General features: G+C 43.4%; 1 protein-coding gene across 1 annotated transcript; it reads left to right on the forward strand.

Moving 5' to 3' along the window:
* The first annotated feature begins 251 nt into the window (after nt 1-251).
* psmb2 (proteasome 20S subunit beta 2) lies at nt 252-24,853 on the forward strand. The gene is made up of 6 exons (XM_084312917.1): nt 252-450; nt 1,321-1,443; nt 5,047-5,117; nt 20,912-21,074; nt 23,483-23,532; nt 24,598-24,853. Exons 1-6 carry the CDS (start codon nt 360-362, stop codon nt 24,697-24,699), a joined length of 600 nt encoding a protein of 199 aa, XP_084169043.1. The 5' UTR covers nt 252-359; the 3' UTR covers nt 24,700-24,853.
* Nucleotides 24,854-26,416: the final 1,563 nt, after the last annotated feature.

The following is a 26,416-nucleotide window of genomic DNA, read 5'->3' on the forward strand; positions in this document are numbered from 1 at the left end:
TTGTGCCAAGAGACACAGCGAGAGAAGTTTATTCCCGTGTTCTTCTGTTTCAAATGAGTGAAACAATAACTCTCGTGCACTGCAGTTTCAAAACCGTGGTCTTTCTTGGGACACGAATAGTTTGAAGTTAATGAAAGAGGAGACCCAGGGCTTTTGCTGGACCTTGACATTTCACAAAACTACACTACCCAGCTGTCAAAGTCAGTGACGTCAATCTAACTTCCGATCACAACGTCATTACGTCAACAAGCTGCGCCTGCGCTCCCTCTCATCCAACTTCTGCTGTGTAACGAGCGAGGTTGTTTTGTCAGCCATTCAACACTTTTCTGTATATATTTTTTAAGGAAACTCTTTACAGAATGGAGTATTTGGTCGGGATTCAAGGACAGGATTTTGTCATGGTAGCCGCCGATAACGTCGCAGCCAACAGCATCATTCAGATGAAAGAAGGTAATGTCATCGTAGCTCAAAGCATTAGCAGCTAATGCTACTAGCTTAGTCATGATTCAACCGGCTGCTGCACGACGAAACTCTGTTGCTTTAGGATGAAGTTTCAAACGTTAACGTTTCGTTATTATCTGCATTAAAGCTTAAGCTTTTGTTCTGCGTTGAACTAAGAAAACAACAGCAACGCTAACGGGCAGATTTGATATGTTGTTGGAGTAACGGTGTTTACTCTCACCGACTGACAGATGTGGTGCTAACGTTAGCTATGCTGCTACATTGGTGCCATGCATCATTCCCTTGACATTGTTTGATTGATTGAACATTTTATCAACAGCAGAATGAGTACAGTACGGCTCAATACACACAATTGTTAAGGGGATGTAGACCAGAGAAAGACTTTCGTCTTGTTTACATCAGGGTCCCCCGTTTTCAATTCATCATAACATCATGACATACAGACAGTACTGCTACATCTATACATTTATGACATACCAGATCTACAAATACAGTAGTACTGTTTGTGATACAAAAAGAGTCCAGAAAAGAGATTATATACATTTGACGTAGAAACTGTACATTGGAGGAGGTTGGGTAGGTGGGGGAAACTGTACAACTGTACAATGGTGTTGCATTTTTCAATAGTTGATATATTTGCAATGTCACCAATACCGTGTATTTAACGTGGCGAGCGTAACATAATTTGGCTAAATCCTAAGATGTTTGCAATTTTACGTAAACAAGACCAAGTTTTAAAAATATAAACAAACATTCCACAATTGATTCGATTGAGTCATTGTTTTAAAGCCTGTTTTTCATCTCTGTGCACTATAGCCACAAGCCCATAACGAAACTCTTATGTTCTGTGTTTTTCAGACCAAGACAAGATGTTCAAACTCAGCGAGAAGATTCTGTTGCTATGTGTGGGAGAGTCTGGGGACACAGTACAGTTTGCAGAGTACATACAGAAGAACGTCCAACTCTACAAAATGAGGAATGGTAAGAACCTCTACTGTTGTTTGTCTCAGGGTTTTCTCTGCTTATTTTTTTTCTTTTTTATTGATCTTTTTCCTCCGGTTTTTCCCCTCCCATCCCAATGTTAGTCGTTATGCCAATTCCCAATCCCCTTCCTGGTCGCTGTGCACCTACCCCCTACAGTCGGTCTGGGAGAGTGGAGGCTATCACATGCTTCCTCCGACACGTGTAGCCCAGGGTTTCCGTTAGAAATTTTTTTTGCGGGTCTCAGTGTCTTGCAAGATTTCAATCTACCGGACAAATGGGATCAATTCCGGTCAGAGTTTATTGAGCTTAAAAATAATTGATAAGGCAGGCTATTTTTATAAAGAATGACATCCTCAAGGTATGTAGATTTATAATATTTTAACTTAAAACTAGGCTACTTTTGCGTATATACAGTCATTAATATATTCCAAATAAAATAAGTCCCTCGAGACTTCGTGCTGCTGCCGACTTGAAATCAAATAGGTGTCGGTGGGCAGTCGGCCCGACATTAATAAACAGCAGTCTGTTATAATCACATTTTTATGAGCTAACGAATTCCGTTATATTGGACATTTGTATTAATTATATCAAGCGAAGAACTGAGAAATTTGGCAGAGAGAGACGGCGCAACATTATCGTGGGTTTGCGTGATGACTATCTCCGCCTCCCAACGACTTGGTGCTGGATTTGCGAGAGCATGCAGCTGCAGAGCCAGCGGTGCTTTCAGGTCCGGTCTGGGGACCGCTCAGCAGCGCCCCCCACCCAACAGCTGAATTGCCAATGGCTGAATTGGAGTATTGCACTGTGCGGGCACAACTGTCAGCTCTGCGGCTCTGCAGTTGCATGCTTCTCGCAAACCTAGCTCCCGCTGCCAAACCCAAATTAATCTCGACATCGCTTCACCAATAGTTGTTATCAGAACACTACACCAGGGTTCGAAATTAACGGGGGCTTGGGGCATAATGCCCTTGAAAATGGACAAAATGCCCTCGAAAATCAGTTAAGGGGGGCACTTAATGCCCCCGACAGTTTACTAATTATATATATATATTTATCCGGTAATGGAGCGTCTGTGTATCGTACGGTTCAGATGACGCGCAAATAAAAAAATTCATTTGGCGGAGCCGGTGTTCTGCACTGGCTGCAGGCAGCAGCAGCAGCACTGCAGCCCAATAGGGTCCAGCTGCAGCCAGGTGCTAGTCAGTTTGTGTAAAAATGGCACGCACAATATAAATCAATCTTCATTACGACTTTAAAAACATAGCCATTAACATTACATAGGCCTACACACATCTTGCCATAGCGTTAGCAGTTTGGACAAAACAACGCACGTTTTAACTATGGTAGCCCGACGCAGCCCGCAAGCTAATACTGTACAGTCAATGAAATGTCACCGTAGCTACTACTAGCTACTGTAGCAGAGGAGGAAATGGGAGTCTGAGAGGCGGGGTGTTTAAAGACAATGATAGGCGTTTATTCAACATCCAAGAAGGCTAACATACAACTGTGTTTACTAACTCCAACCGGGACTATTACCGCTGTCCCACTGCATGTTGATGTTATGAACTCCTCCTAACGTTACCGGAGCTGAAGGTGCCACACGCTAAAATGTCCGTGGGGACCCGCGCCAACCCATAGATAGTTCCAACTCACCGAATTACGTAATCCACCACAGTTGCACTCAATATTTAAATAATGTTAGTCTAAATATATGTAGACAGAAACATAATAATTTCAAGCAGAAAACGAATCTTTCCATTAAGAACTGACAACCAGGGAATTTAAACATGGTTGACATTGTTTTTGTGTGTTTATATTAAAGAAAGGAAAGTCTAGTGCTGGCTGAGCATATTGTTTGTTTGCACTAAGTTAATACTTTGACAAATGTAGCCTATATTTTTCAGTCAGTTCGGTCTTTGTGTGCCAAACATTATTTAAGGCTGTAAACACTGTAAACCTTTTATTTTATTTTTAATAAATGAGAAGCATGTTTAGATTTTATAAAAATTAACATATATCGAACTGAAAACCGTGACCCCAAAATCGTGATACGAACCAAACCGTCCATTTTGTGAACCGTCTCACCCCTACCGTTTATCATAAAAATTCAGTGCCCCCGAAATACAAAAAAAGCCCCCGAAAATCAATTAAGGGGGGCAAAAAAAGCCCTTGAAAAAAAATGTTAATTTCTAACCCTGCACTACACACATATCATAATAGAACACACATCGTTGTCATTATTAGACCTGCTTGGTGAAGCAACAATGAAACAAATGTAACTATTTTAATACAAATTCAAATTGTGCTTAGAGGGAATTATTTCAACAGATTTTGCCGGTCAAAAACCGGTAATTACCGGACAACGGAAACCCTGGTGTAGCCAATCAACCGCTTCTTTTCACCTGGCAGCGCAGACTCTCACTGAGAGGGTGTAACGTGTGGAAGGATCACACTACCCCCCTTAGATCCTTTCCTCGCTGAGCAGGCGCCCCGACTGAACTGTAGGAGTCGCTGTTTACAACGACCAGGACCCACCCACCGGCTTTCCCACCCTCTAACACTGCCAATTGTGTTAGTACGACGGCCGGCCAAGCCGGAAGCAACGCTGAGAGCTGGGCTCGATACCAGTATATCCTGCGTTGGTGGCGAGCGCCTTGCCCACTGCACCACCCAGCCGCCCATTTTCTCTGCTTATTAAACTGTCCCTGATCACCCAAATCAATGAGTTCCAGTGGTCCTCCTTGCAATAGTTCTGATAAGACCCCCCTGTTTAAGACTCATTCGTGTTCCACCTAATCCTATAAGATAAAGATATTCCTTTATCGATCCCCTTGGGGAAATTCAGGCATAATAGCAGCAGAAATGCTCCCCATATTGACACGACTGCTCTCCTGTTTCATTCATAGCATTAAGAACGTAGCACGGTATGGATAGCAGTCCTGTCAGGTCTTTAGTGGTGGCAGTCTGTTGGTCATAACATGCTGTCTGAAGCCTACTCCATCAGTCCTATTCTTAATTAATTCCATACAATTGTTATTGTTTTAGACCTGTGCTTTCATTGTACTGTGTACAATGTTTTGATAGAAATAGCATACTGACTTGATAAAAAAAAAAAAAATGCAGCAACTGATTTTATTAACAGATTGCAGAATGGGTACAATACAGTACAGCTCAATATACACAATTGTTAAGGTGATGCAGACCAGAGAAAGACTTTAGTCTTGTTTACATCAGGGTCCCCCATTTTCAATTCATCGTAACAAGACATACATGATGACATACAGATAGACAGTACTGCTACATCTATACATTTATGACATACCATAACATGAAATGACCTGATGGCACCCACGTTTCAGCACTGTTTGATGAACATTGTTACTCAGCTGTAAGAGTTGTACCCTTCCTTGTACAGAACTTGTAAGTCGCTTTGGATAAAATCGTCAGCTAAATGACTAAATGTAATACCAGATCTACAAATACAGTACTGTTTGTGATACAAAAAGAGTCTAAAAAATAGAGTATACATTTGAGGGGGAAGAAACTACATTGTACACTGTACATTGAACTGATGTTATTTGTGGCCTTCCATCCTCTTAGGATATGAGCTCAGTCCATCAGCAGCAGCGAACTTCACACGGAAGAACCTCGCAGACTACCTACGAAGCAGGGTAACTAGCCCAATGTGGACACATGTTTTATCCAAAACTCAGAATACCATTTCTTTTATCAACTTGCCATGAAAGAAATCCACGGCACCCTTCTTTCTTAACCCTTTCACTGCCACACGACAGAAGGTTAACCCTTTACTATCACACAACCGACGGTCGCCAGTTAACCGGCTGTCCTGTGGCAGTGAAAGGGTTAACCTTCTGTGTATTGTCGCAGTGAAAGGGTTAACCGTTTTAGTAGTGCGGCAGTGAAGGGGTTAAACAAACTAACAAAAACAAGTTCTTCTTGTTCAAGCATACTAACCAATTGCACACTATTATTACATTCTGTTATAAGCGTGCAAGTTGAGGGAACCTGCAATTCAGCCCATGCTACATTTATACTGTCATAAATGGTAGAGGCGACTGTGGCTCGGGAGGTAGAGCAGTCGTCTGGTCATCCGGTGACTCCCAGTTCGATTCCCGGGCAGGGTGTCGAATGTGTCCTTGAGCAAGACACTTAACCCCTAATTGCTCCTGATGAGCAGGTTGGCACCTTGCGTGGTCGCCTCCGCCATCAGTGTGTGAATGTGTGAGTGAACGGATAAAATATGAGGAACAAATTGTAAAGCGCTTTGGATAAAAGCGCTATATAAATGCACCATTTACTTCATATACCGCTTTTCTCCATAATCCCCGATATTGCATAACAAAAATCAAAGCTTGCATACCCTTAGCTGGCTTGTCTACATGCTAATATCGAAGTGAGTAGAACTTCATTTATATACATTTTGTTTCTTTCATTCATGAATACCTCAGTTTCTCCTAGGGTTGTATAGTTGTTCTGGTATTCTGGATTCAACAGATTCCTATAAAGGGGGATGCCAATGTCTTTCTTTAAAGCTGTTTATTCTATTCCCTTGGACAGTTTGGTATTTTCGTGAACAGGAACTTCCTGAGGAGAATCTGTCCTGTTCCTAATGTGTGACGTCACGTCAATGTACATATCCTCCATAGAGGAAAGGTGAATGTAACTGTGTCCAGGATGATTCGCTGGGCAGATGGGTATATTTTTACTTATTTATAATGTAGGAAACGACATTATCATCAGCAGTAGGCAATATTACAATCTTAGCCGGTTAAAATGTTGTCACAATATGCATTTATAAGCCACTCTTTGTTAGGGATGGGAATTGATAGGATTTTATCGATACGATTCCATTATCGATTCTGCTTATCGATTCGATTCTTTATCGATTCCCTTATCGATACCTGATCAATTTATAATTTAAATAAATAAATTGGAAATGCAACAGAACTACATTTAGTCATTTAGCTGACGCTTTTATCCAAAGCGACTTACAAGTTCTGTACGACAAGCCATCAGGAAGGGCACAACTCTATCAGCTGAGCAACAATGTTCATCAAAGTGTTGAGTGCTACAGTGTAGGTTAGTTTATTAGGACAAGTGCATGACAGTACGGTTAGTTAGGGTTAGATATATTTTTTTTTATTCAGATAATGGTTGAAGAAGTGCGTCTTTAGTCGACGGCGAAAGATTGGACGTGATTCGGCTGTCCTAACTGGGGTGGGTAGTTCATTCCACCATTGTGGGGCAAGGACTGAGAATAGGCGACTTCTCTTTGATGACCCTCCCGGAGCTCGGATAGGAGTAGGTCTGAGGCGGCCAGAAGATGCAGAGCGTCGGGGTCTAAGCTGGTTAGAATAACAACATGCAACTTGACATTTCTGATTGTCATTTATTGTTGAGCCCCCATGTCAGAAAAATACAAAAACTGTAAAAAATTAAACATTAACTATAGCCTACACTTAAATAAAATAATGTATTTGAGATTCTCTTAAAATGTATTTATTTTTTTATTCTTAAACTAATTTAATCTATTGAATAACAGGTTGTTATTCCTCTGACTTCTGTCTCTCACTCACTCACTCTCTCTCTCTCTCACACACACACACACACACACACACACACACACACACACACACACACACACACACACACACACACACACACAGACACAGACACAGACACAGACACAGAGCGCGAGAGAGCTCCCTCCCCGGGCCCCTGTCCTTTATGTATTGGCTTGTGTTGCTACACGGACACATTTGTATGTTGCACCACTGTACTTCCTGGCTTACAGACATGTAAACAAGCACCCACGTCTCATTATATGTGAACTAAAGAGTACAATGTTTACACAACAGCCCCCACCTGCTGTTTTATTGTATTTGTACCTGTACTATCCGCTGTCAGCTGTTTATCTCTCTTTGTGAGCTTGATTAAATAGCGTTAGCTCACGTTAGCTCCGCGGCTAATTTTAGCTCACCCTGATCTAAATCAATGGCTGGGTTCTAAAGCATTCAAGTAGTTTTCACTGCACATAGAAGTAGCCAAACAGCGGGAGCATTTCGGGAGCATATTACCAAAACCCAGGCAATTTCGAGCCCTTAAGGAATCAAATAGAGTCTGCCATGGCTACATGCTAACGTAACGTTATTGCGCAACTGTAGGCAGCGATAAGGGAATCGAAAGTCACAGGAGCCACACGGTTCCAGGCATCGGCCAATTAGGAACCGGTTCCCAATGGGAACCGGTTTTCGATTCCCATCCCTACTCTTTGTCAGCTACACATCAATGTACAGAGAGCAAGCCGTGGTACTGTACACATTATCCTAGCGTAGCTAGCTGCTAGGCTAATCACTGTAGCAGCCTACTCTTCCACCGTTAGCTTATTCAGAAATGCCATCTCTGTCTCCACAAAGTTCTGTGATTAGGTATAACTATAAACAATTAAACGCATAAACTAGGCCAACAATTGTGCCAAGAGAAAACATTTTCACAGCGAGAGAAGTTTATTCCCGTGTTCTGTTTCAAATGAGTGAAACCATAACTCTTGTGCACTGCAGCTTCAAAACCATGGTCTTCATGAAATCTTGGGACACGAATAGTTTGAAGTTTAAGAAAGAGGAGACCCAGGGCTTTCACTGGACCTTGACATTTCACAAAACTACACTACCCAGCTGTCAAAGCTGCAGCCGGCTGACGTGGAGACATTTTTTTACGTGATATTTGTGATTATATCTCACAGGTCGAACAAACCTGAACGTTATTGCCATAAAATACGATGTATATTGTTTTTTTTACCTTTCTGTGAACGTCTAGAAAAAAACTGCGTCGCAATCTGGTGGAGCTATGGACATTATACAAAAGTAACTACTTACAGTAGATTTTAGGGGTGGAACGATACGCATTCGAACCGTACACTGCTCGGCACGACCTCCACGGTTCGGGGCGTCTGTGTATTGTACGGTTCAGGGGATGCGCAAAAAAAAAAAAAAACGCCATGTGGCACGGAGCCGGGAGATGCGATTGCAGGTGCTAGTCAATTTGTGTAAATTGTAAGCGCAATATAAATCAATCTTCATTACGACCTTAAAAACATAGCCATTAATATTACATAGGCCTACACACATCTTGCCATAACGTTAGCAGTTTGTACAACACAACGCACGATTTAACTATGGTAGCCCGCCAGCTAATACAGCCAATGAAATGTTACCGTAGCTACTAGCTAGCAGAGGAGAAAATGGGAGTCTGAGAGGCGGAGTGTTTAAAGACAATGATAGGCGTTTATTCAACATCCAAGAAGACTAACATACAACTGTGTTTACTAACTCCAACCGGGACTATTGCCGCTTTTCCACTGCATGTTATTATCAACTCCGGTAACGTTTAACCTCGTTCCCAGTTTTATCTCCTCCGTAATGTTGGAGTCGAGAAGGTCCGTGACGCTAAAATGTCCGTGCGGTCCCGCAACCCATATATAGTTCCAACTCACCGAATTATGTTAATCCACCACAGTTGCACTCAATATTTAAATAATGTTAGTCTAAATAAATTTAGATGGATAATGTATGTATTTTAAAAATAGAATGAACAGAGCAGTGTTGTTTTGAAACAGTACAGTGTGTGTGTTAGTTTTCTTTGATTTTTTTATATTATCTTTTTTTCCCCCCTCCTTTTTTCCGATTTTTCTCCCATCCCACTGTTAGTCGTTATGCCAATTCCCAACCCCCTTCCTGGTTGTTGCGCACTTTCCCCTACTGTTGGTCCAAGAGGCCGGAGACTGTCTCATGCTTTCCTCCGACGCATGTGCAGCCAGCCTGGCCGCGCAGATTCTCACCGGGAGAGTGTAACGTGTGGGAGGCCGCACTACCTCTCCAGATCCTACCCTCGCTGAGCAGGCGCCCCGACCGAACTGTAGGGGTCGCTGTCCACAACGCCCAGGACCCACCCGCCAGCTTTCCCCACCCCCTAATACTGCCAATTGTATTAGTGTGAACGGCCAGCCAAGCTGGTGACAACGCCGGGAGCTGGATTCGAACACGCGAACCCAGCGTCTCCAGCGTTGGTGACGAACGCAATCTCCGCTACGCCACCTGACCGCCTGTGTGTGTGTTAGTTTGATGTATGCTGCAATTTATATTGATGGCCTTATAATTTGTTTATTTATTTATTTTAAATAACAGTGACACTTTTCCCTATATTTTGGCCACTTTCACTTCTTTACCAGTCAAGTTGGATTTCATAATAGTAGAATAGACTAACTTATTAACCCGCCAATGTAGCTGGTAGAGTAGACTAACTTATTAACCTGCCAGTGTAGCTGGTAGAGTAGACTAACTTATTAACCTGCCAGTGTAGCTGGTAGAGTAGACTAACTTATTAACCTGCCAGTGTAGCTGGTAGAGTAGACTAACTTATTAACCTGCCAGTGTAGAACGTATTAACCTGCCATTGTAGCTGGTAGAGTAGAATTTATTAACCGTAGCTCAGATTTACCAGCACTGGGTGTCTTGTGTTTCTCACACTGCTGATGGCAGGTAAAGGGGGATTTAATTGAATTGTCACATGTAGTGAACCAGTTTGACATTTCCTAGTGAAACTAGTGGCTGTATTTTGACTGAACAAGGCATATTAGTCAGTATGTTGTGAGCCGGCTCTGGTGTAGCTGAAGTCTCCCCGGGGGGGAGGGAACATCTGTGTCTGAAACACTCACTGACACTAACCCCCCCCCAGACCACCACCTCCCCAGAGAGAGAGGGGGAGAGACCCCCCCCAGACCACCACCTCCCCAGAGAGAGAGGGGGAGAGACCCTCCCAGACCACCACCTCCCCAGAGAGAGATATATGTTAGGACTAACATATATAACCCCCAACCAGAGCGAGTAAAACAAAGAAGTGTCACAAAAGTACCAAAAACGACTTGTTGATTGATGTAAAAAAAACAACAACATACATTTAATGTTTAAATGTCCGACATACAGAGAAGCAGAATCTTGGCATAAACTAGCAAACAAAAGAAACTTATTTTATACTAGTTTGTCTTCTCATGAAAAAAGAAAGAAAGAAATATATATATATTTATTTTGGAAGCATCTTCTTCACATATTCGTATTATCATGACGCTCCCCTCCTGTGCGCATTATTCTCCTCCCAAGTGTTGTGTGAGAACACGGGAGTCGGGACCTAACGTCGTCTCCAACCTCGGTAGCTCATCTGCGCGGTGAGTTAATTTGTTAAGAACAGTGCAGACGCTGCCTGTCACAATAGCAGACGGGTGGAAATAATTACAAAAAACAATTAGTGTGGTCGAGAAGGGAATGTGGGACACTGAGAGGGGGTGGGGGGTTGGAGGCAGGGCAGTCCCAGGGCGCCATAACTAGGCCCAATGCACAACACGGCACAGAGTGTGAGAAAGAGTCCACACACGCACACACGGGGACCAATAGAAACGGCCCCATTATTACTCATTCAAGGATACATATAGTATTTAGACATTCATACCTTTTTTTTTTAACCGAGTGGTGAATTTATCATTGCTTCTGTGCCTTAGGGGTGAATGTCCTTGTTTACGTATAATGGAGTAATTTATGCAGTTCTCAGACATTGAAACCGTAGCAGTTTGTCTTCTGCATCCCACACCTTCCTGGAGCTACGCTCTTCATCTCACATTCGCAGAGCCCCCCCAGAGTATAGAGAGACATTTGCAAATGATCTTGTATAAACATGGTTTTGTTTGGTGTGTGTGTCGTCCCCCCCCCCACCTCTTCAACCTGAGCATATTTATGATGTCTCCTGTCCACATGAATTTAAAACTGAGGGTGAAAAAATCTCATAATGTCCCATGCCACTACTTCAGCCTGCAAGCTAGTAAGATATTGTGAAAGTCAGGACACTTATTGTCTGTGGTTGCTATGTATCTAAATGAAGCACTCAAGTTTGGCTCTGTTAGACTAACAATACCAATTATCCTTGACCTCCAGAGGTATATCCCTAGGTGGCTACGTTGCAAACAATTTGTAAGTCACTAAATGCAAAGTATTGGGGTATTAGCACTTATGTATTACTAAACATATTATTAACCTATTCACTTCTTCAGTGATTCTCCAGACTTATTTTATTGGATTAGCGTAGGCGGTGTTGGTGTATTCAGTAGCTACTGTATATTATTAGCATAGCCCATAGCAATACAATGTAGTTCTCGTCCATTTTGACTTGTGACCCCTAAAAACAAAAGGGATGCCAGATGGGAATTGTGTCTAATTTCAGTGCCAATTAATCTGAAGATATCTTAACGGCTAATTTAGTCTGAAAATAAAGACGCTAAAAGTCATTCACAGGTCTTTTTTGTGTGTGTACTTAATGCAACCGCATTTACAGCCCAGTGGACCGATGAAGACTTAATCCCCCAAAAAAGTTTGATAAATATAAAACATGTGAGTTTTTACGTTTACTGGAAAAGTCATTGAATTTGAAAACAGTGTTATGGAAAATGAAGTCATGGAAATCTGTTGATCTCGTTCTCTTTGAAGGGATGATAAACCCAAATAACACATTTCCTGATTTTCACGTGAGTGCCGCATAGATTGTTGCAGCTGACTGACCAAAATAAAGCCTGGGACATTTAAGTCAACTTACGCAATAATAAAATATCTACATTTAATGTAGATGGTGACAAATATAGGTAATGAAAATGGCACTGTTTGTCATGGAATTTTTATTAGCGATCAGGGCAAGAACCCGGTATTTCCACTGAGAGGCCATGAAACTTGAGTGCTTTGTTCTGGCAACTCTGTGGTATCGACCGGTAAGTCGTCCGTAAATGAATCGACTTACTTGGTTAATGGTTTCCATCCCCTCATGGGTCCCAAAAAATATATATTTTTATTTTCACTCCAATCCACAATTGTATTATTACAGTAAGCTGCAAACACATAATTTTACAACACACGAAGCCTTTTCCACCAAGGTATGTAAACATGATCATATATTTGTATTTGTGACCCTTCCAAGCTCATGGTATGGCCTCTCAGTGTATCCTGACCCCCCCCCCCGTCGAGAGCCGCTGACATTAAATAATAACTGGTGGATATTTCGCTAACGCTGCCGACGGCTTTCCAGTCCCGCAGGAAGAAATGACAAGAGTGGCCGCGTAAACGAGAGGGATGCTGGTCCCTCTGTGACTTAGCGTGGGGGGGGGGGGGCGGAGCCCGAGCGGTTGCGGAGCGCTGTCTGTGTCGAGGAGGGAAGCGGCAACACACACTGTAACATAGTAGAGCAACCGTGTACCTACCAAAATAATAATAATACAAAAACACAACAACCGGGCTCTCTGCTAACCCCAGGAGTACCGCATGCACTACGCTGAGCTTCAGAGACGAGGGGGAGGGAGGGGGGGGGGGGTAAGAAAGACAAAGAAGAAATACTGGCGAATCACCTGAGGCTTCAACTGTGCTGCATGAATATCAGTAATGATGCTCGTGAAATGCAACCGCGGAGAGAGAGAGAGAGAGAGAGAGAGAGAGAGACGGCCGCCTCGCCGCTCACTGCTCTAGTCTCCACCGTCTGACGACGAGAGCGGCGTTTGGAAAACCCTCGTTTCACTCGCTGATCTCGCCGGTGTCATTTCATTCACATTTGCCATTCACACGACGTTTGTCCGGGTGAAGAAGAAGAAGACGGCGAGACACGTTGTCGATTTTGAATACAAACATCACTTTGAATCCCGACAGATTGATGGGATAGAATAAGTCGAACAATGAAACCTTGAGCTCGATACCAACCGTGTTGTAAATAAACGCCGTTTGCCCCCCCCCCCCCCCCAATTCATTTCTCGCCGGTTGATCAAAGCAAAGACCTTCGCATGCTGTTGAGCTACAGAACAACATCAAGGCCTGCAGCTTCTTTCTAAGACGTCAGTAAAAGTCCACAGCAACAGTTCGTCTGTATCAGGCGACCTACACCTGGCACGTAGGGATTTTCCTTTTTAATTTATTTTCTTTTCAGAAACGTTGGGCACAAATAATTACTGGTGCCATATTGCGCATGGCTCCCCAGCTCCCGCACAGATGAACAATTAATACAGCAGATTGAGGAGAAATGCCAATAAAGGGAACATGTCCCGGGGTGCGAGGAGGGAGGAGGGAGGGGGGAGAGGAAGGAAGGAGGGAGGGAGCGCTCGAACGTGGAGGAGGAGAGGGTTTGGGGCTTGTGATGGTTTGTGATGTCATTGCCTTCTTTTTCTTTTTTTAGCTGGACTATAGCTTACTAATGACTAGGGATGCACCGATCTGACTTTTTCAGTCCCGATACCGATACCTGGGCTTTGGGTATCGGCCGATACCGAGTACCGATCCGATACCCGTTCAATTAATAAACTGTATGCCACACTGTGTGGAAAATAAACTACCCCATTGCTAATGGAGTGCAATAATGGCCGAAGGCGTTAGAGGGCGGTATAAGACTGTCTGCCAGCTCAGACACACTCAGAACAGTATGCACAAGGTGCCCCGCTGAATTATGAATGGCAAAATAAATACTGTGAGAAAAACATAGGTCTATACTTCCCACAAGCAAGTTGTCCTTCCGCGTTGCTCTGATTGGCCACTGACGTTTCTGGTCATGTGACATGTGCACCCAATCGTGTGATGAGCATTGTCTTAGCCCATTTCCGCGTCGAACAGCCTGCAAACGACCTAACGCCTAGTTTATCACTGGTTAAGCTTAGGCGACTCTTTCGCAGTTGGTTAAGGTTAGAGTATGGAATCAGGGCTGGCGTTCTATCGCCCTGCTCTAAGACAAACTCTAACCTTAACCAACTTCGAAAGAGCGCTTAAGCTTAACCGCCCAAAGAACTTGCCGTCACACGATTGGGTGCACATGTCGCATGACCAGAAACGTCAGTGGCCAATCAGATCGCGCAAAAGGACAACTTGCTTTCGGGAAGTATAGACGCGACCGAAAACACAGATCTACGTTAACGGCACCCAATGTGTTAAAGTGCTTGATTTTTTACAAAAAAAAGTCTAGGCCTGGAATTCCTTGAAAACGGCAAAACATTTGAACAAGGTGCTTAAAAAGTCCTTGGAATTCAAATCAACCATTCGCATTGAAGGTTTTGTTCATCCATGATCAAATTGTTCTGAATCAAGATTTCTTTTCATCCAAAGTGTAACTAATTGTCGGAAAGCCATACATATTGTATCGAAATCTTTTTTTACCAAACAAAAAATAATAACCGCATTTAAAAGTTAATTGGATCCTTTTTAAATGCCCTTTTAAAATGAAAAACAGTGCTTGGAAAAGTACTTGAAAATGTACTGATGAGATGAAAACGCATATAAGCGCCTTGTCTAAGACCACAACCAGATCACCGTGTTTGTATAAGGAGTATTAACGCGCTAACAAAGTGCACAGAGGGGGAAGGATGCTGTGTACCGCACGCAGAGGGTGTGAGTTTAGGGGGTGGCGTTAACAAGCTGCCGCTCAGAGGCGACGCGGGCAGCAGGGTGCGCTTGTTTTGATGCCAGGCCGCTATTATTGTTACATTGTAACCAGTGAGACGGGTGTCTAGTGGGTGGGGGTGATGATGCCACTGGAGAGCCGGCAGGCACACCTAGGAGGAGAGAGGCAACAGCCCCAGAGTCCCAGCACCCCCCCAACACACACACACACGCACACACACACGCACACACACACACACACACACACACACACACACACACACACACACACACACTCTTTTTCTCTCTCTCACACCTATTATGCTCACACACACACTCATTCACGCTTCTTATGCTCTCTCACATACAAACACTGTTTCTCATGCACACACACACACACACACATTCACACACACACACATTCACACTTCTTATGCTCTCTCACATACAAACACTGTTTCTCATGCACACACACACACATTCACACTTCTTATGCTCTCTCACATACAAACACTGTTTCTCATGCACGCACACACACACACACACATTCACACTTCTTATGCTCTCTCACATACAAACACTGTTTCTCATGCACACACACTCTCTCTCTCTCTCTCACACACACATTCACGCTTCTTATGCTCTCTCACATACAAACACTGTTTCTCATGCACTCACACACACACTCTCTCTCTCTCTCTCTCTCTCTCTCTCTCTCTCACACACACACATTTACGCTTCTTATGCTCTCACATACAAACACTGTTTCTCATGCACTCACACACACACTCTCTCTCTCTCTCTCTCTCACACACACACATTCACGCTTCTTATGCTCTCACATACAAACACTGTTTCTCATGCACTCACTCACTCACTCACTCACTCACTCACTCACTCACTCACTCACTCACTCACTCACTCTCACACACACACACACACACACTTTCTCTCTCTCTTTCTCATTCACACCTATTATGCTCACACACACTCATTCACGCTTCTTATGCTCTCATATACAAACACTGTTTCTCATGCGCGCGCACTCACTCACACACTCACACACACACACACTCTCTCTCTCACACACACACACACCTACATACACCTACATACACACACACACACACGCACACACGTAACCTCACCCCACAGGGAGCTTGGCAGTCAACATTTCCCTTGTGGCAAATGTCTCACTAACACACAAGTCACAAAAATAAGCAGATTGACTGATACAGAAATGGAAGCGGCGCGGTGAAGGTGTTCCGCTCACCTGGGTCGTGCTCTGAAGGTAGGGCTGGGCGATATGGCCTAAAAAAAATTTCACACCACATCAGATTTACGATTTTAATCGATTTTTTCTCTTAAAAAAACTAGAAACGCCAAGGAAATCATTCAAATACGCTTTTTTTTTTTTTACACCAACATTTTCAAACCAAGATGAATTTCCCTATTGGGATTGAAGTGCAAACCTAACTTTCACCAATCTTCAATTAAAAAAAAAATAATAATATATATATATTATATATAAGGTGCCTCTTGATCATCAAACAAGAATGAATTTCCCTATTGATCATCAAACAAGAATGAATTTCCCTATTGGGATTAATAAAGTGCAAATCTAACTTTCACCAAACATAACTTTTTTTTAATCGTCCTAAATCATTCATTTGAATTAATCGATAAAATCGATTTAATCGCCCAGCCCTATCTGAAGGCTGAAGAGATATGTGGCCAGCGAATAGTCGCGGGACCGCGACGACTCGTTGATTTTAGTGGCTAATCGGCACATCTGTAACATTTTAATTTTCTTGCATACAATCATGCAGCCGTGCCTCTTCAGTCCTTGTACTTGCCAAAAGATAATTTTTCAGGGAATAGGAGACTGTCCAAAACATGAACTTGAAGTATGATTTTTAATAATGTGATATTTTAACGTACACCATCAATGCCTCATCGAGGGCAAAAAAAAGACAAATAAACTAAAACAAACCAATGAATTGACTGAAAGGCCGCAGCTACGACTCCGACTGCAGCCCAGGTGATGTCATAGTCGCTCGTTATGTCGTGATGTTTGCCTCATTAGCTTCTGGTGCTGCTGCTTTTCAACTTGGAGCGGTTGTTACATACACACATACATACACACACACACACAAACACGCATACATACACACACACATACACACAGTGTGCTATACCGTCACAAATCCACTTAATTGTTCTACATCTGCCCATGTTGTAGATAAAGCAGTTTCAGGTCCAGAACTTGTTATTTTGCATATAGATTTTTTTTACAAGACGGAGTGGCTGGCAAGGGAGGAAGAAAAAAAGTGCAAGAGAGGGGAGGGGGGGGGAATGAGTGCGTTGAGAAAGGCTTGTTGAAACGAGGGAGAAGAAGCTAGGAGCGTATAAGAAGTCATTTTAAAGAGAGTGGGGGGGGGAGTGAAAGAAGAAGAAAAAGAGAGCAAGAGAAACGACTTTAGAAGTTTTTAATGAGGCCTGGCACTACTCCAGGGCATGGGGTGAAGGAGGAGGAGGGGGGAGGAGGAGAAGGGGGGGGTGCAGAGGGAGGGGGCGATGGAGAGAGAGCAGCGGGGGTGCAGACTTCCAGCAGATGTCACACTGTCTGTGACACCCACTCACCTTTCTCTCTCTTACCTCCATCCCTCGCTAAAGGTTCATCACACCCCTCCCTGAGTTGTCACATGCTCTCTCTCTCAAAACACAAGCGTACGATATGTTACTGTTGTTTAAAACGTCACTCTGTCTCTCTTATTACATTAACGAATCAAGATGATAATTAGGAGCGGCCTGTTTTTTGGAGTGCGCCAAGAGAGGAGTGGAACGCGGGTCTCTTCAAAGCGGCTCAGAGCCCGCGGGCCCCTTGGTCTTTGTGGCGCCGCGGGTCGGTTGGTGGCGAAGTGACTCAAGTGTGACTTCCGCCATTGTAAGTTACATCACAGACGGACGACGAGGGCGAGTACAGAGCCCTGGTGGAGAGTTTTTTTTTTTATCCACTTTTTCTCCTTTTTAGTTTTTTTTTTCTCCCGTGACTCCCGTCCCAATTTAGTCGTGCCAATTCCCCCCTCCCCTGTCTTGATTGTTGCTCGCATGATGTGCCCCCCACTGGTCGGTCGTAGGGAGGGTTGAAGAATCTATCGCATGTCCCCTCCGATACATGCGGAAGTCAGCCAGCCACTTCTTTTCACCTGCCAGCGTGGACTCTCATTGGCGAGGTGTAACGTGTGGGAGGCTCACACTACCCTCGACATCTCCTGTCCTTGCTGTGCAGGCGCCCTGACCGACCTGTAGGAGTCGCTGTTTACAACGACCAGATTACCACCCATCAACTCCCCTCCCATTGACTCTGCCAATTGAGCCATTATGACGGCCGGCCCAAGCCGGAGGCAACGCTGACAGCCGGATTCGATACCGGTGTCTCGTGTTGGTGGCTGCTCACATCGCAGCGATGACCAGAATCTGCCGATTCCTCCTGAGCAACGTCAGAAGGATACGCCCCTTCCTGACAAAAGAAGCCACCCAACTCCTCGTCCAATCAACAGTCATCTCCCGCCTCGACTACTGCAATGCACTGCTCGCTGGCCTCCCGGCCACTGCCACTAAGCCTCTTCAACTCATTCAGAACGCAGCGGCCCGCCTGATCTCAAACCTACCGAAGTCGGCCCATGTCACCCCACTTCTTAGGGACCTGCACTGGCTCCCCATTGCTGCACGAATCCGCTTCAAGGCCCTCGACCTAGCATACCGTGCGGCAAAGGGAACCGCTCCCGCCTACCTCCGGTCAATGGTCTCTAACTACACACCCTCAAGACCCCTACGCTCTGCATCTTCTGGCCGCCTCAGACCTACTCCTATCCAAGCTCCGGGAGGGTCATCAAAGAGAAGTCGCCTATTCTCAGTCCTTGCCCCACAATGGTGGAATGAACTACCCACCCCAGTTAGGACAGCCGAATCACGTCCAATCTTTCGCCGTCGACTAAAGACGCACTTCTTCAACCATTATCTGAATTAAAAAAAAAAAAAAAAAAACAATAAAAAAATCTAACCCTAACTAACCGTACTGTCATGCACTTGTCCTAATAAACTAACCTACACTGTAGCACTCAACACTTTGATGAACATTGTTGCTCAGCTGATAGAGTTGTGCCCTTCCTGATGGCTTGTCGTACAGAACTTGTAAGTCGCTTTGGATAAAAGCGTCAGCTAAATGACTAAATGTAAATGTAAATGTAAATGTGGCGAGCGCTTAGATCGCTGCGCCACCCAGCCGCCCTCCCTGGTGGAGAGCTTTGTAGGGTGTAGCGACAGCAACCGCCTCCAACTCAACATCAGCAAGACCAAGGAGCTGGTGGTGGACTACTGGCAGAGCAAGTAGAGGCCCACAGTGTTTATTAGTAAGAGTCAGATAGTCCTAACAGTTTATTATTAAGAGTCAGATAGTCCTAACAGTGTTTATTATTAAGAGTCCTAACAGTGTTTATTATTAATTAACGTCATAAACGAACTACCAGCCTCCACACTGATGTACAGTGACTGACGTTAAAAACGCGAAATAACATAACGTTACAATGTACAGTTTCTAGTTACAGTAGTGACGCGTGAATCGAGATAGTCCTAACAGTGTTTATTATTAAGAGTCAGATAGTCCTAACAGTGTTTATTAGTAAGTCAGATAGTCCTAACAGTGTTTATTATTAAGAGTCAGATAGTCCTAACGGTGTTTATTATTAAGAGTCAGATAGTCCTAACAGTGTTTATTATTAAGAGTCCTAACAGTGTTTATTATTAATTAACGTCATAAACGAACTACCAGATTTATTTTGCACCAGGGAACTTGAAGGTTCCTGCCGCGCTCGCGGCAAAAGGGGGCGGGCTAGCGGCGTGCGGTCGTGGCCAATCAGAGAAAAGCTGAACACAAGTTGGTTGCCTTTAATATTCACGCGTCCGGGGGGTTCATCTGACGTGCGGCGCCTAAAAAGACGCTCGCCTGACATATCATCATGTGACTCGAGAACCGAGGCACGGATTTGGTCGAGTGAGGTGGTGTTAGAACGGCAACAAATGGATCTTTCTAATGCTAATTTATATGTTTGGCGAAAAATGCAGCCCGAGCCACTAGACGCTCGCAAAGTGCTGTGACTTTCGTGCAAGGGCAAAACGGTGCATGTTAAGAGGTTAAGTTGTTGACACTGAAACTATTTAATACAATCTTCTTCAAGTTGTGGACACTGAAGCTACTTAATGTTATTTGAAGTTGTGGACACTGAAGCTTCTTTATGTGAGTTTGAAGAAAGCTTGACTAAATAGCAAACTAGGTTAGACCACCCAACTCTGTTTTTATTTAACTAACTATACAGAGTATGGCATTCATTCTTTCAGCATTTTCCATTCACATACTTGCATTAGCTTTGCTATGCTACACCTTTAAGCTACTATTAACTCCTGGAGAACCATGCTAATAACGCACTCTAGTTTTTATAGTATATGGGGAGGGTTATGTTAATGAGCTCTAGGTTTTTTATAATATTGGGGGAGGGGTTGGTTATGTTAATGTACTCTAGTTTTTTATAGTATTAGGGGGATGGGTTATGTTAATGAGATCTAATACAGTATTAGATGGAATAGAATAGAAGTACTTTATTGATCCCGAGGGAAATTCAGCACCACGGATCGCTCACAATAAACAATAGGTAGTCAAAAAATAAATAAAAATTATAAAAATACAGTCAAAAGATATACATTCTAAAATATACGGACTAAAATGTACAGTAGAAATGTTGGGGCGACAGTAGTAGTAGTAGGTAGAGCAATCGTCTGGCTATCAGTCTGTAGTGTGATAGTGAAAGGGTTAAGATCCCTGTCCTTAGTACTACATGTCAACAACCCTTGGGTCCCACCGTGACTGAATTGTATTCATTTGGATTCAAGGCTAGAAAAGTCTTTGACCCCCTCCATTCCCCGCCCACTGTATCCCCTCTCTCCAGACTCCATACCACGTCAACCTGCTGCTGGCCGGTTTTGACGAGGCAGACGGCCCAGGCCTCTACTACATGGACTACCTGTCTGCCCTGGCCAAGGCCCCCTTCGCTGCCCACGGCTACGGAGCCATGCTCACCCTCTCCATCCTCGACCGCTACTACAAACCAGGTCAGTCCAGGGGGCCCCGTGCACCATGTTTGTGTTTTTAGTAAGTATTTCTGGTTTAATAATCATAATAATAATAATAAACAACTTTATTTGTATAACACCTTTCATATATAAGTGAGAATAAGAATTGCAGCTCAAAGTGCTCCAACAGCAGTTAAAAAAATGGCATAAAATGAGCACCAAATTGGCAGATCAAGGGCAATGCATAAAGTGCAGACATAAAATAAGTATAAAACGAGCATCAATAGACAAAGTCGAGGTAAGACATATGATGGAACACTAAATCACAGTTCTTCATATTAAGATCTAACATCCCAATGTTTACGGATTGATCGTCGCACATAATATACACTTTTAAAATAGACCGTAGTAAAAGGGAGACGGAGCAAAATAATGCAGTAGTGCAGTTTAATTACTGTTTAAACAGTTTAAAACCTGGCAGTCTTTCCTGTTTGATCCCCACACAGTTTAACCCTTTCACTACCACACTACCAAATGGTTAACCCTTTCACTGTGTCAATACAGAAGGTTAAGCTTTCACTGCTACACGATAAAGGGTTAACCCTTTCACAACCACACTACAGACGGTTAACGGGATGTTAGATCCTAATGTGAAAAACTGTGATTTTATATGTCTGCACGTTATGTGCTCATTTTATGCCTGTCTTTTTTCTGTTGTGAAGCACTTTGAGCTGCAGTTTCTGTATGAAAGGTGCTATACAAATAAAGTTTATTATTATTATTACTGGGTGCTGCCATGATGAAATCGAATGTGACGAAATCGAAAATGACAAATGTTAGGTTATAATCAAGAGTCAGCCCCAAGAAAACAGAAAATTTTGAGAAGTTTCAACGATTTGTGTTTTTACAAATAAGTGTCCTGGACTTTATGTTTAGGTAATCATAAAATGCATCCGAGTAAGTAAAATAAAATGACATGACATACCGTCGCCCGGAAGATAATTAATTTCAGCCTATGTTCATTTGCCCGGCTGTGATATGAAGCAAGCAAAGCGTAGCGGTTCACATACAGCCGGGAACCAGCAACCCTTCCCCCAGCAGTTTAAATAACGACTACTACTCTTTACATAAAGAATGAAACCTTCTTCTGAATCCTAGAACACCAAACGGCTACTTCCACCGGGCAAACGGACTGCTGACCGAAATGCGTCTATACTTCCCACAAGCAAGTTGTCCTTTTGCGCGATCTGATTGGCCACTGACGTTTCTGGTCATGTGACATGTGCGCCCAATCGTGTGACGGCAAGTTCTTTGGACGGTTAAGCTTAGGCGCTCTTTCGAAGTTGGTTAAGGTTAGAGTTTGTCTTAGAGCAGGGCGATAGAACGCCAGCCCTGATTCCAAACTCTAACCTTAACCAACTGCGAAAGAGTTGCCTAAGCTTAACCAGTGATAAACTAGGCGTTAGGTCGTTTGCAGGCTGTTCGGCGCGGAAATGGGCTAAGGCACTGCTCGTCATGCGATTGGGCGCACATGTCACATGACCAGAAACGTGTGTGGCCAATCAGAGCGCAAAACGGGAACGCGGAAGGACAACTTGCTTGTGGAAGTATAGACGTGACCGAAATACTCTAAATGATCACACAAGCAAACACACAAAAGCACCTTACGTGACTTACTACACAAACACTGATGCTACTTACACTGTAGAATCAGTAATTTTTTTATATTTTATCCACTGTTTTTATATATATACCTTGTATTGTATAGATCGTTGTGTATTGTTGTTTACAAATCGACTATGGTTGAGGAGATGGGAAAAACGAGCGTTGCTCGTTTTTTCTCAATGTACGTTTAAAAAAAGCCGCGACGATAAAAGAATCTTGAGTCTTCTCAGGATTCCCATCCACAGGAAAGGCACCCGACACTCCTCGCTAGAACACGTCGCACGATGGACTAAACTGACCTCAGTGTCGTTCATTTAATTTGTTTCACACAATACAAGGAGAACAACGCACACGTTTTGCAAGTACGTGCCTCGTCGGGTTCGCTTCCAAAGCGAAGGAGTGCACTTTCCCATGGACGTGAATCCAGAGAAGAAGGTTTAATTACTTTATGTTTGGATTTTCTTTTCTCGCTATATACGTCCAGCGCCTCCCACTCTGGATGTAGACAAGTGCTGCTTTTAATTGGACGACTGCTCTCTTTTCATCTCTAGTTGCATGTTACTCCTCCTCTCTCATCCTTTTGTCTCCAAAGTGAAGACATTTTACCCCCTCAAGTTTTTCCTTTTTTCTTTTATTATTATAATTTCTTTGTTGCCCCACCATCTCCCTTTCTTCTGACGCTATCCGCTGCTGCCTTTTCTTTTTCTTTTCATCTATAATTACCCCCCCCCCAGTCTATTTAGGGCTCGTTCTTAATATACATATTCTCATTTTCTCGCTAGACCTGACTCGTGAAGATGCCTTGGATCTGTTGAAGAAGTGCGTCGCGGAGGTGAGTGCACGCGTCGGAAATATTCTATCTAAGCACTAGGGCTGACCTTAGAATTTTTTTTTCCCATTCGAAGCTTTGGGGCCGAGATTCGATTTTAATTCGAAGCTTCGAGATAAAAAATATGTATATATATATTAAATATTTTATTTAAAAAAAATTACATAAATTTTTTTATGTTGTGGGACTTGTACATCACTTTGGTCAACTTTGTTGTTTTTAAATGTGTTCTATAAATTAAGTGGATTGGATTAATTAATTAAATTAATAATGAGTCGGGAGCTGCGCTGCCTCGGCGGCTGCTCGCCGTTGAACACAAATGAACACAAATCTGTCAGTGTCGAGTCCGACCTCATCTTAAATAACAAACGGCATTGCTTCTTGTAGTTACAAAGAGAGGCAGAGTTGATTGTACAGGTTAAAAATAAATTACTTTCATTTATTTATTATTTTTTAATATATTAAAATTTTATTTCTAATCCCATGCCCATCGAACGAAGCTTCGAAGTATTTAAGACAGCCCTACTAAGCACGTGAGCGGTCCCTGGAAGTCGTAATTACGATGACCATATTTGGAAATAACTGGTTTCCGAGTTGTGACGTTTCCTGACGGGGGAAAATTAGCCAAAGCACATTATTATATTATCTTTATATTGTTTTGTTTTAGTTATATAGTTTTATGTTTAGTAGAGTAAACCTTACCCACGGGAGGGGGGGGGGACGGAATCCTCTCTCACACAGCGTCCGTGTTCATTGCTATGGTAACCCCATATTTCCCATTTGAGCAGTTAAATGCCAGTCAAGTCGCACCAAATGTGTTTGATTCCATCAGCATTGTCTAGTGTGCACACTTTGTGTTAATTCCACTCGTTTTTTTCACCGTCTGGTACGGTTCTAATTCTAAACTATGTCATAGTCTGTCCTAAGTAATCTGAAATGTGCAGTCAGAAATGGGACAGAAATCATTTTCCATTCACCTCACAGACTTGTATACAGAATATATACAGTAATACATTATTCCGATCTCTCTCTCTCCCCCCCCCCTCCCCCTCCTTCTCTCTCCTCCAGCTCAACAAGCGCTTCATTCTGAACCTGCCCTCCTTCACTGTCCGTGTGATTGACAAGGAGGGCATCCATGACCTGGAGAAGCTGACTGTGGGCCCCAAGTGACCCCCCACCCCCTCGCGCCCCCCGCAGTTTCTTTTTTACTTTAGTAGCCCAACGTTGACCTTCTCGGTTTAGTTCAACTTTATTATCCCAGAATGATGGGGAAACTTGTTGCAATTTATGTACCAATAAAACGTGACGCACTGTTGAGATACAAGCTCCTTGTCCCTCTGGTGTTTCCTGTATCTGTATCTGTATCTGTACTAGAATGAGAAAGTGCCAAGTGTATATGACAGAAACTGATCAGGCTAGCTGTAGCATTAAACTGGACTTTTGAAGAAGTCTTTATTCATTGCACACATTGACAATGTCGTCATGCAGTGGCACACGCATGCGACGGGCCGCACACACAGGAACACACATTTTTGGGTCACTGATGAAATTTTGTCTCTGCGCTTCACCCATCCCGCCATCTTTCCCCCCCCCCCCAAGGGCAACCGGGAGAAGACATGGGCTGCAGCGTGGGGCAGAGCCCGGGGACCAATCCAAGTGCTCCTGTCCGTCTTCGTCAGGGACGCGACAGCGTTAGCGATCTGTTGTGCATGTTTTTCCATTGGGTTTATATTCTGGAGGGGAAACCCTTGCGAGCACGGGGGGGAGAACATGCAAACTCCACACGGAAAGGCCCGGGAGATGCCCCACCTGGGTACATGGCAACGTGGCGTCCCCAAGCGGGAATCGAACCCTGGACCTTCTAGCTGTGAGGCGACAGTGTTAACCACCATGCCGCGCCATAGCATTAAAAGGCTACGGGCAGTTTAAAAGTGATGACAATACCATTCTAAAAGGACTCACGTTTATTTCTTCTTGCGACGCTCTGCTAATGCAATAGTCGATGGGAAAATGCGTTTGGGTCCAAACGCTTCCCTATAGCAACGGAATTCCAGTGAAACTATTTTATAATATCGTTAGCGTCATACGATAATTGCCTAAGTACTTTTTTGGCCAAATTGAGATTTCTGCCTAACTGTAATCTCCTCACACTGCTGCATTGCCCTGGTTTAGTGCCTATGTCCTCAGCCAATCAGAACGCTTGTTACATTCAAAAATCCCCATCTGCCTAACTCACTCGTGTGACTTGTGCATTTTAACGTTACATAAACATATGGCGATCGCATTACTTAGGCAAGTATAACAACTGTCTTAGTGTATGACATGTATGTATGTACGAGGAAAAAATTCCTAAGTCACAACATATTTTGTTTAAAGGTCACCTTATTTTGTTACGCAATGATTGTTGTGTTTTTGTATTTTTGAAAACTTGTTGATGCACCTTATACACCCAAACCTATTTTCAAAATATAAATTATACTCATTTGCTGGAAAATGATTTTTTTCTTTTCCAAAAATCTTGAAAAAATACTTAGGCAATTATCTTATAAGGCTAACGATATGTTTGAATCTAGATTTAATGCCTTCCGCTCATTGATTCTGTGTCCAGTGGCGGCTGGTGAAAATTATTCTAGGTGGGGTGGTGCCATATACATTTACATTTAGTCATTTAGCTGACTCTTTTATCCAAAGTGACTTACAAGTTCTGTACGACAAGTCATCAGGAAGGGTACAACTATCAGCTGAGTAACAATGTTCATCAAAGTGTTGCGTGCTACAGTGTAGGTTAGTTTATTAGGACGGATAATGGTTGAAGAAGTGCGTCTTGTGGGAAGTTCGTTCCACCATTGTGGGGCAAGGACTGAGAATAGGCAACTTCTCTTTGATG

The sequence above is a fragment of the Notolepis coatsorum genome (assembly GCF_963971535.1).
Source record: "Notolepis coatsorum genome assembly, chromosome: 4".
Classification (NCBI taxonomy): domain Eukaryota; kingdom Metazoa; phylum Chordata; class Actinopteri; order Aulopiformes; family Paralepididae; genus Notolepis; species Notolepis coatsorum.